The following is an 11,524-nucleotide window of genomic DNA, read 5'->3' as shown; positions in this document are numbered from 1 at the left end:
ATATTTTTGTGTGTGTGTGTCCCAATTTGCTCAAATAGCAAAAGAAAAACTCACAATAGTGTTTTCACAACTTTCAAAATGAGAAAAAAAAATACAGAGAGATTGATAACGAATTTTAACGTCGCTCCCTCACAGAAGCGTTAACTAGTTTTTTTGTAATTTGATGCAAAAGTGTTATATGTACAAAATGTACATTGTACATTAAAAAAATGCAGAATTTGCGATGCCGATGAACGCGTCATCACTGTGAAATGGGGCCGTTTTTCCGTTTGCGAGATTTAAATCGAATGATTCCCTGATGATTTATAACCTTTCCTATACTATGTTTAGGTTTATAACGGCGCTTCTACACTGGGATTTATGGTACTGAAAAGACAGGGCGAAATCTACTGGTCCTTTAAACGGTGACGTCACTCCACCAGGAAAACGGTCAACTCTATTTTGTGGGATTTGTGTAAACACTAGTGGTATGCTCGACTGTCCGCGTCCTCGACCCCAGTGTGTGGCTGAGAGAAAGAAAAAACACCAGATTGGACGCGAGGCTCTTTGGAAAACACTTTACAAACATTTTTGACTTGTATTATTCGCCATTAAGCGGCTCTAATGTCTGCATCGGCTGATATCCACGCGACGCTCGCGTCGATCCTCGAGCGCTTCGCCAAATGCGCGCTGCTGGAGATGAGTCGCGCGGTGGAGCAGGAGATGACGCGCCGGAAGATGGAGGTCGAGACGCTGATGCTCAAACTGCAGTTTACCGAGAGCGAACTGCGATCAGCCCGACAGAACCAGTCGAACCTGCGCTCAGTGGGAACACAAGTCAACACCAGCGGACAGAGAGGTACTTCAGTTCTCACATGACACTGTTTAAACTCAACATGATGCGGGACTCATCCCTGACTTTTGCTCCTTTCACTCTTTAATCATAATGTATTAACTTGCTCTTCCGCTGAAACGACTTCCTTTAACTGGTGACGTATGCAAGGCCTCGCGGCTGTTGAGCCAATAGCTAGAGACCTAGTTTTGACTCCGCCCTTTCAACCTGTCATTTTCATGATTTGTTATCAAAGCTTTTGTCAAATCAACTTTGATAATGTGGTTCAGATAACATATTATTTTGAGTTTCTATTTATTGAACCAATCTCCTTCATTGTATTAACTTAGCCTACAGTTTTTATTTCAGTGAACTCTTCAATGAATTTTAAGGCAAACAGGTTAACTTACTTTTTTAAGTTAAACCAACAATAGCCTAATTTTTACAGTGCACATAGGCTATAACTTGCAAACAGAGATCATGAAAAGATGCATTTCGGGTGTTTTCCTCTAAAGACCCTGTTCCCCATTCCCAAAATCCCCTGTTTACGAGCCCGTTGGCTTGAGTTCTTGCACTTTGAAGAAGGAGGAATAACGTAGAATTCACGCGTGTGTTAGAGGCATTTCACTCATGAATGCTTCCAGAATTGAACACAGCACGAAATGGGTTTCGCTAAAGTTCTGCGTTTGACAGAAACGGCCATTCTGTTTTAGTTTACACCGTTGGTACGCCAGCAACTTCGAAGGTAAGCGTTACTACCCTAACAAAAAGTGCTCGTAAAAAAACTACCAAAAAAAATGTTATTTCTGAATGCTCTCAAAAGTCCAGTTTTTTTAAAACCGTCAAGGTTTAAAACAATCAGGTCAACGTGTGATCGTCCACAAGTGGATCTCTGAGCTACTGTGAGTGAGTGAGTGAGTGAGTTAGTGAGTGGAGGCGGGGCTAATTTACATATTTATAGAACGCGTATACTAAATGAGGCAAGGTTGTAGAGTTCCACCAGTTTTTCAAAACCGTTTATTACTAGTTTGCGAACGTTAAAGGAACATTACATTTTATAATTTTGCAAACATTGGAACGTTACTTTTGAGTGTTCTCTGATCATTCTGAAATTAGTTGTAACATTTAGGCTAAAAAATTTTGAATATCCAACTAAAATAAAAATAAAAAACGTTTCAGTAACATTGTATTTAACGCATTTATGTTAATGTTTGTGCTAATTTATGCTAACTTTTTTTATAACTTTAAAGTCCCCCTGTAGTCAATCATTGTATCCTTTAAAACTCTATTCTGGTCTATAACATCCACTTTTCATCATCTAATTTTCACATTCTCATTCCATATGCTTTGATTCAGTATTATGTTACAATACCGAAGTAAAATGGGTTGCAAATTCTAAATCATTTTAACTTTAAGTATTAATGCTTATTACCCTTGCAAAAACACATCATACAACATATAAACATAGGTATCAGATGGCTGTGTACTGTTGTTAATACCACTTATAGGGATAATTTATACAAAAATTATCATTCTTCTATCATGTACTCCCCTCATGTCGTTCCAAACCTGTATTTTAATGCAGCATGAATAATAAACACGTGGATGTGTGTGAACGGGAGTCATTTTGATAACCTTTTTTATCTGTACAGAGGAAAAAACGTAATCGGTTACCTAATGTAACCTCTGTTCTCTCTAGAAGAGGGAACGAGTATTGCGTAAGTTGCTTACGCTACGGGTAAAGTCATCTTTTCTCGAGATAAGAAGCCAAAAAATTATCCTTAATTTTTATAATCTTGTCAACGCAGTGCAGCAGCACGCAGACCTAGGGCAGGCTATCTAGCGTGCTCACTGGCTGCCCTGCGGCAACTGCAGCAGCCTATCGCTGAGCCTGGCGTGACGTCACGCCTAAGCGCCCTCACGTGTCACAGCCCGCCAGAAGGGGCGTGGTCTAGCGTATATATCAGGAAGGGCTCGGAGGCTGCTCCCCTGGTTTTCGTCGACTGAAGCGAAATGAGCTCGTGGCGCGAACACGGCGGGTTACGCAATACTCGTTCCCTCTTCTAGAGAGAACAGAGGTTACATTAGGTAACCGATTACGTTCTCTTACGAGAGGTTCTCTCGTATTGCGTAAGTTGCTTACGCTACGGTAACCCCCTTGTCAACGCCGTGCGCGCCCAGCATCCACTGTATGATTCCCAGGGATAGCCCGGGGAACATGATGAGTGGGAAACAGGCGGCCAACAGAGTGGCTAGCGCATGTACATAAGCACACAGTAGGGAGTGCAGAGCGGCCCAGCCAGTTTAGCCTGCAGGGCGGGAACTTCCAGGTTGTAAAACCTAACAAATGTAGAGGGGGAGGCCCAGCCCGCCGCCGTACAAATGTCATGAATAGAAATCCCGCTGGACCAAGCCCACGACGAGGCCATGCCTCTAGTGGAGTGAGCTCTGATGCCCAAAGGGCACTGCAGGTGTTTAGACGCGTACACAGCCGCAATAGCGTCCACTATCCATCTGGACAGACTGTTTCGAGGCGGCGAGACCCTTGGTGCGCCCTCCAAACAAAACGAAAAGCTGCTCCGAGCGCCTGACAGCGGCGGAGCGCGTGATGTAATTTCTCAGTGCTCTTACAGGGCTTAGGAGGTTACCGCCGACCTCGCTGCCGGATGCCGGCAAGGCTGAGAGAGAAATGACCTGCGCTCTGAAAGGAGTGGCATCACTTTGGGGACGTAATCGTGCCTCGGTTTGAGAATGACTTTTGAGTCATTACGTCCGAACTCGAGGCACGCGGCGTTAACTGATAACACGTGTAAGTCACCCACACGTTTGACTGACGACAGAGCTATCAGAAAAACGGTTTTGAGCGTGAGGTATTTCAGATCCACAGTTTCTATAGGTTCGAAGGGATGGGCTTTCAAAGGCCTCCAGGACCAGAGAAAGATCCCAAATAGGAACCGACGGGGGCCGCGGGGGATTCATCCTCCTGGCTCCTCTGAGGAAGCGGGTGATGAACTCGTTCCTTCCTAATGCGCCGCCATGCGTCGAGTCAGCGAACGCTGAAATGGCCGCAACACTTTGAGCGTGGAGGGGGACCTGCCCATGTCCAGCAGCTCTTGAAGGAAGCAAGCACCCACGAGACCCCACACGTTTGTGGGTCTAAATTTTTGACGGTGCACCATTTATTAAACACAGACCATTTAGACGCGTAGAGGGAGCTCTAGACTGCGTGATTGTGTTCACGACCCCTTTTAGCAGGTCAACGGGTATCCATTGAGTATCCATGCATGCAGAGACCAGCGCTCTGGATGAGGATGCCAGATCGAGCCGCGGGCTTGAGAGAGGAGGTCTCTTCTCATCGGCCGTGGGGCTGAGTCTGCCAGCCGCATTAACTCCGGGAACCACGTTTGGTTCTCCCAGTGCGGGGCTATGAGGAGCACCGAGTGGCGCGTTTCTATGATTCTCCCGACGACCTGTGGCAACAGTGAGACCGGGGGGAAAGCATACAGCGGGCCGATGGGCCAGGTGAGCGTTGTCTTTTGACGCAAAGAGGTCGACTTTCGCTTTGCCGAAAAGGCGCCACAGTAACTGGACTGTCTGGGGATGCAAAGACCATTCCCCCGGGGGAAGATTGTCTCTGGACAGTCTGTCTGGACCATCGTTCAGGTGACCGGGCACGTGCGCGGCTCTCAGCGAGCGCAGTGAGTGCTGAGCCCAAACGAGGAGGCGTTCCGCCAGGGCGCAGAGAATTTTGGATCTGACACCGCCCTGACGGTTCACGTAGGACACCACTGACGTATTGTCCATGCGGACTAAGTACATGGTAATCCCGCAGGTATGGGAGGAAGTGCTTCAGCGCATTCTCGACCGCCAGCATCTCTAGACAGTTTATGTGAAGGCGTTTCTCCCGGTCTGACCAGAGGCCATAGACCGGTCTGCCCTCGAGGAGAGCCCCCCAACCTAGGTTGGAGGCGTCTGTCGAGACAACTTCCCGGTGCGAGACAACTCCCATTGTCACTCCCGTGTGGTACCATTCGGCCGCCAGCCAGGGCTGCAGGGCTGAAACACAGCCCTGATTCACACTGATTCGCGAGCCGCCGGCAGTCCAGGCTCGGTGAGGCACTCGCACTTTCAGCCAGCGTTGTAGCGGGCGCATGCGCAGTAAACCCAGCTGGAGCACAGCTGCAGCTGAGGCCATGTGGCCCAACATTTTCTGAGACGTTCTCAGTGGAACCCGACTGCCCGTCTGGAAAGATGTCGAATGCGGCGCGCGCGCTACATATTTGTTGCCAATCAGCAATAAGGGGCGTGTCCACTTATGATAGGGGAGGTGATTGTGACTTTGGGGGCGGAGCTATCAAGATGGGTAGAGGCGTTTGTTTTGGTGATTTTAAATATCAACAGCATTTCTCAGAAATCGCTTACTGCACCTTTAACAATGCATGTATATGTTGCATTTCATCCTTTTCATCCTCAACCAGAGGTAAACCTCAACTGCGTAAAGATAAATCATGACGGAGAATCACAGACGGAGACACACAAGGACGTTTCTTCAGCGCAGACGTTCACACTGAACGTAAGGATTCTTCATTATTAGATTCTTCTTCAGTATACATCATAGAGTAACCTGATTCTTTGTCGTTCTAAACTGCAGGAAGACGGAATCAAATCAATTCAGATCAAAGAGGAACACATGGAGGACGAACAGTGCGACAGTGGACCGAGTAAATCACACTAAGAATTATGATAGTGCTTTTCTGTTTTATATCAGATGCAAAAATAAAATTTTCGAATTACTTTCTCAATCATTTAATGATTATTTGGTTGACTTGATTTCATCCCCAGTTTCTCCTGCTCTTTGCCCGTTGGGTCCAGAAGTGGAAGACCAGGATAGTTTCAGCACGGGAACAACAGGACCAGCTAGAGTTGGTCAGAGATCACTTCATATCAGTACTAGTTCTACTAACCAGTCTTAAGAATTATGGGCCTCTCTGAATTATGAACTCTGTTCTTTGTTCGTCAATCTGTAGGGAGTGATTTTATGCTAACGAGTAAAATGAAGCCCGGGGGAATGTGGAATTCACCGGTGTCCCAGGAATATCCAGCAAACTCCGGAGTCCAGAGTTTGGACGCTTATCCTCTGGAAACAGGTGAGCGATTCATCACAGGTGTGTCTCCGAACCGTCGGCATGTGGACGAACCGTACAGAACCGCTGCCGCTCACCACGCACTTCCATCGGCGTCAGATCACAGAGGAGACACAAACGCAGAGAGAAGCTCTCGCTGCCCTCAGTGCGGAAAGACCTTCACTACGCGCTTCTACCTGAAGATCCACCAAAGAATCCACACCGGAGAGAGACCGTACACCTGCCCTCAGTGTGGCAAAGGCTTCTACTGCAACTCTCACCTGATCTCACACCAGCGCTCACACACCGGAGAGAAACCGTACAGTTGTGAAGAATGCGGCAAGTCCTACTCGCATTTAAACTCGCTAAAACTGCACCAGCGCAGCCACACTGAAGAGGAGGCGTATGCGTATTGGTAGCATTCACAGTCACAGATCCATGCTGACAAGCTTTTATGAAATGCCACATTATTTTAAATTTTACTTTTGACATATACTGTATAGAAGTTTTTTATGATAAATTAGTAATATTGCTTTAAGTTTGATATACTTTTTTTCAGTATTCGGTCAACAGATCACTTTTACATCTATTTGATAAACATCAACTGTCACATAAAATGCATTTCATTTATATATATGAATTACATTTTTCATTATATAGCTTGTAAAACGATGCTATATGTCTTCTGTGTTGTTTTCTGCTACTTTGTGTTTGCGTGAATTATTTAAAGTGGGAGCATCGATAAGATGCATTTTGCAAGTGACAATAAAACCCATGACTTTCTGATGCAAAATCGTTGCTGTCATTTTTTTCTGGGCAATTTAGTTTACACTATGTATTGCATGAATATGTGTATGTTTGTTTCTGTGTTGTTTCTCTGTTCTAGAGACTTTATGTGGATGTTGGAGTCAGATAATGTCACAGATCAAAACAATAAGGGTCTCAAATAAGTGTCAGAAGAGAAAAGAATTTAAATACTTAAAATAACTTAAAGGGTTAGTTCACCCCTCTCCCCAAAAAACAAAAAAACGTTTCATTAATTACTCACCCTCATGTCTTTCCAAACCTGTAAGTCTTTTGTTCTTACAGGTTTGGAAAGGGTCATTGAGGGTCATTCTCGTGACGCTGCACGATTGAGCTTCCGCTAGAGGTTTGTTCTCACGCTTCAAGCCCTTTCATTGTAGCTTCTCTTTATGTTCGCTGATCAATGTTTATATGTGGATAAAAGCCTAATTTAAGTATGTTCTTCATATAAAGCAATCAAGTCTCTTCAGAAAATTTGGGCTAAACCGCTCAGTTCAAATGTATTTGTTTTTTTACGATTTCTTTATTAACTTTTCGAAGCGCCAAAATGGTAGTTGCGTAGACTGTCAATGGAGGGAAAGAAATCTCTCAGATTTCATTAAAAAGATCTTCATTTTTGTTCCGAAGATGAATGAAAGTCTTACGGGTTTGGAACGACATGAGGGTGAGTAATCAGTGACAGAATTTACATTTTTGGGTGAACTATCCCTTTAATAATATCAAATAACATCATAGAGTGTGTGTATATATATTATATTAAAAGTTAATGTATTAAATATTATCATAGTTCATTAGCCTAATGATTTGTAGCAGCTATGTAGATTTTACACCAAGAACTATTTGTTTTGTTGTAGAATTTAAATTGATATATGTTAAAGACTTATGACTTGTATTTCTCGACAGGTGTAACGGCTCATTCGCTGGAAACTCAGACTGATCATCACAGCCAGGAAAAGGTCGTTGTGAAGAATCTCTCAGAGGAGAAAGCTCACTTTTCACAGGCGGCGGATGTGAATTCACAGCAGCCGAAACAAGAAGAGTCCGTAACGCCGCTGAAGGAACCGGAGGAAGAGGAGCTCAGCGGACTGGAGTTTGAGATGAAGATCGAACAAGTGGAAAAACTTGTGGATCAGACACTGAATCAAGCTCAGGCAAAGCAGAAGTGTGAAGGACAAAACCACTGCCATGACCGAAACTCTCGTTTATGGTGTTCAGGGAAAGCGTTTGACAATCCGGAAAATATTGAAGAGTCAGAACAACGTTCCCAGAGTTTTAGAGATCCATATGGGATTGAGGATCCGATGACCACGTCGACTCAGTCCGGTTTATTGGCTGTTCTGCAGAATGAGAGCTTTGGTGTTGCAGACATAGAGTACGACTTGAATCTTCAGGATTCCTATAGAAGCTCACCCAGCACGAGCGAGTCTGACTCGACACCGTTCAACACACTCCCATCCTCACATTCAAGCTCGTGTTTGCCCAAAACTCTGAATGCCGGCAAGCACACAGGCCACAAATCCTTCCAATGTGAGGAGTGCGGGAAAAGCTTCCCTCAGAGGGGCCGGCTATTAACACACAAACTAGTGCACATGGACGAAAAACCCTTCCGATGTGAGGAGTGTGGCAAAAGCTTCACACAGAGGAAGCGTCTTTTAACACACAGGCTAGTGCACACGGGTGAGAAACCCTTCCGCTGTCAGCTGTGCGGTAAGACCTTCTCCAGACAGGACAACTGTCTCAGACACATGCGCTTGCACAGCGACAGTAGTAGTAATAGTGTTTATTTGTCCTCGTAGGGAAAGTAGTTTGCTGCAAGCTCACACAGACATTTAAAACAAATCACAGTTGGCATATACAAACAATAATTTAAAGTCAAGTCATCCTCATTTATATAGCGCTTTTAACAATGTAGATTGTTTCAAAGCAGCTTTACAGAGATAAACGTATAATTAAGGTCACAGAGATTGTTTTGGCTTTATAGCTTGGCTTTAAAGCAAATAAATCTTATTTAGGATAAACAGAGCAGCTGACCATCAATCAACACTGGAAGAAGAATTTAAAAATCGAATTGCTTGGGGGATAACAGATAGTTTGGACCTGTTTTTCATGCATCGGGGAACACAGTACGGTCGGCCAGATGGCAATAATTCAAAAGTATAATATAAGGGATGCCTTGTATCATTAACAATGATGTTAGCTTTGTTCTGCACTCTCTCTTTATATATACTCTCTATACTTGTTAACTTAATTAACAGTTTACTTGTCATTGTTACCTTCTTAGTGATTTCTTCTGAGCCTCTGAAGCATTACCATACCAGCAACTCAAACAGAATGTCATAATGCTTTCAATAAAAGCCCCATAAAACATCACATGCACTCTGCTATGGACATTAAAAAGACAGTAATTTATTTATGAAATACCCTCTGTTGTGTCTTCTTAATTCAGTCTACACATCCCCATACAGAGATGATGAACATGAACACGACCACACACACACACACAAAGTTTTTCATATGCCTCAAAGTGATATTTAGAATTATTACGGTGTTGATATTAGCTTCTGATGCATTTCTGCATTAAAGCCTGTTTCACACATTCATTATGCAACATCTCCCTTTTTGCAATGTTTCCTGATGATCAAGTTTGTAACAATCCCCAGGGATATTATAGTTAACTAAACCATAAAACAACTTTCATTACTTGAAATGAAAGAAGCTTTATTTCATAAGTCATTGAATCATTCAGTCTACCAACTCGTGCAAAATGGCTGATTCATTAAGGGACAAAGCAGAAGTGACTAAGTCATTGACTTATTTATTAAAATTATTCTTGTGGAAGCTCAAACACACTGCATAACACGAGAATGAACTTCGTTGATTCTTTAGAGAGCTCAGACGTGCTGCTTAACTCAAGAATAAACCTCATTGGTTCTTTAGGGAACTCAAACGTGCTGCTTAACTCAAGAATAAACCTCATTGGTTCTTTAGGGAACTCAAACGTGCTGCGTAACAAGAATGAACCTCATTGTTTCTGTAGGGAACTCAAACGTGCTGCGTAACACGAGAATGAATCTCATTGGTTCTTTAGGGAACTCAAACGTGCTGCGTAACACGAGAATGAATCTCATTGGTTCTTTAGGGAACTCAAACGTGCTGCGTAACACGAGAATGAATCTCATTGGTTCTTTAGGGAACTCAAACGTGCTGCGTAACACGAGAATGAACCTCATTGTTTCTGTAGGAAACTCAAACGTGCTGCGTAACAAGAATGAACCTTATTGTTTCTGTAGGGAACTCAAACGTGCTGCGTAACACGAGAATGAATCTCATTGGTTCTTTAGGGAACTCAAACGTGCTGAGTAACACGAGAATGAATCTCATTGGTTCTTTAGGGAACTCAAACGTGCTGCGTAACAAGAATGAACCTCATTGGTTCTTTAGGGAACTCAAACGTGCTGCGTAACAAGAATGAACCTCATTGGTTCTTTAGGGAACTCAAACGTGCTGCGTAACACGAGAATGAATCTCATTGGTTCTTTAGGGAACTCAAACGTGCTGCGTAACAAGAATGAATCTCATTGGTTCTGTAGAGAACTCAAACGTGCTGCGTAACACGAGAATGAATCTCATTGGTTCTTTAGGGAACTCAAACGTGCTGCGTAACACGAGAATGAACCTCATTGGTTCTTTAGGGAACTCAAACGTGCTGCGTAACACGAGAATTAACCTCATTGGTTCTATAGGGAACTCAAACGTGCTGCGTAACAAGAATGAACCTCATTGGTTCTTTAGGGAACTCAAACGTGCTGCGTAACAAGAATGAACCTCATTGGTTCTGTAGAGAACTCAAACGTGCTGCGTAACACGAGAATGAACCTCATTGGTTCTTTAGGGAACTCAAACGTGCTGCGTAACACGAGAATGAACCTCATTGGTTCTTTAGGGAACTCAAACGTGCTGCATAACACGAGAATGAATCTCATTGGTTCTATAGGGAACTCAAACGTGCTGCGTAACAAGAATGAACCTCATTGGTTCTGTAGGGAACTCAAACGTGCTGCATAACACGAGAATGAATCTCATTGGTTCTTTAGGGAACTCAAACGTGCTGCGTAACACAAGAATGAACCTCATTGGTTCTTTAGGGAACTCAAACGTGCTGCGTAACACGAGAATGAATCTCATTGGTTCTTTAGGGAACTCAAACGTGCTGCGTAACACGAGAATGAACCTCATTGGTTCTTTAGGGAACTCAAACATGCTGCGTAACAACAATGAACCTCATTGGTTCTATAGGGAACTCAAACGTGCTGCGTAACAAGAATGAATCTCGTTGGTTCTTTAGGGAACTCAAACGTGCTGCGTAACAAGAATGAATCTCATTGGTTCTATAGGGAACTCAAACGTGCTGCGTAACAAGAATGAATCTCGTTGGTTCTATAGGGAACTCAAACGTGCTGCGTAACAAGAATGAACCTCATTGGTTCTATAGGGAACTCAAACGTGCTGCGTAACAAGAATGAACCTCATTGGTTCTATAGGGAACTCAAATGTGCTGCGTAACAAGAATGAACCTCATTGGTTCTATAGGGAACTCAAACGTGCTGCGTAACACGAGAATGATCCTCATTGGTTCTATAGGGAACTCAAACGTGCTGCGTAACACGAGAATGAACCTCATTGGTTCTTTAGGGAACTCAAACGTGCTGCGTAACACGAGAATGAACCTCATTGGTTCTTTAGGGAACTCAAACGTGCTGCGTAACACGAGAATGAATCTCATTGG

The 11,524-nt window shown here is 43.7% G+C and overlaps 1 protein-coding gene across 2 annotated transcripts; it reads left to right on the top strand.

The window, feature by feature from the left end:
• Positions 1 to 422: 422 nt before the first annotated feature.
• LOC308695835 (uncharacterized protein) lies at positions 423 to 9,153 on the top strand. Of its 2 annotated transcripts, XM_081374082.1 has the most exons (5): positions 423 to 838; positions 5,290 to 5,384; positions 5,463 to 5,532; positions 5,654 to 5,737; positions 5,839 to 6,723. In XM_081374082.1, the coding sequence occupies exons 1-5, from the start codon at positions 604 to 606 to the stop codon at positions 6,351 to 6,353; spliced, it is 999 nt and encodes a 332-aa protein (XP_081230208.1). In that variant the 5' UTR covers positions 423 to 603; the 3' UTR covers positions 6,354 to 6,723. The 2 variants fall into 2 exon arrangements, with proteins under 2 accessions (XP_081230208.1, XP_081230207.1); XM_081374081.1 differs by lacking the exons at positions 5,290 to 5,384; positions 5,463 to 5,532; positions 5,654 to 5,737; positions 5,839 to 6,723 and adding an exon at positions 7,642 to 9,153 and having other exon boundaries at positions 437 to 838.
• Positions 9,154 to 11,524: the final 2,371 nt, after the last annotated feature.

This window comes from Scardinius erythrophthalmus (genome assembly GCF_964197995.2).
Source record: "Scardinius erythrophthalmus genome assembly, chromosome: 9".
In the NCBI taxonomy this organism is placed as follows: domain Eukaryota; kingdom Metazoa; phylum Chordata; class Actinopteri; order Cypriniformes; family Leuciscidae; genus Scardinius; species Scardinius erythrophthalmus.
The sequence above is the reverse complement of the archived record's forward strand: the minus strand, read 5'-3'. Positions and strand labels throughout refer to the sequence as shown.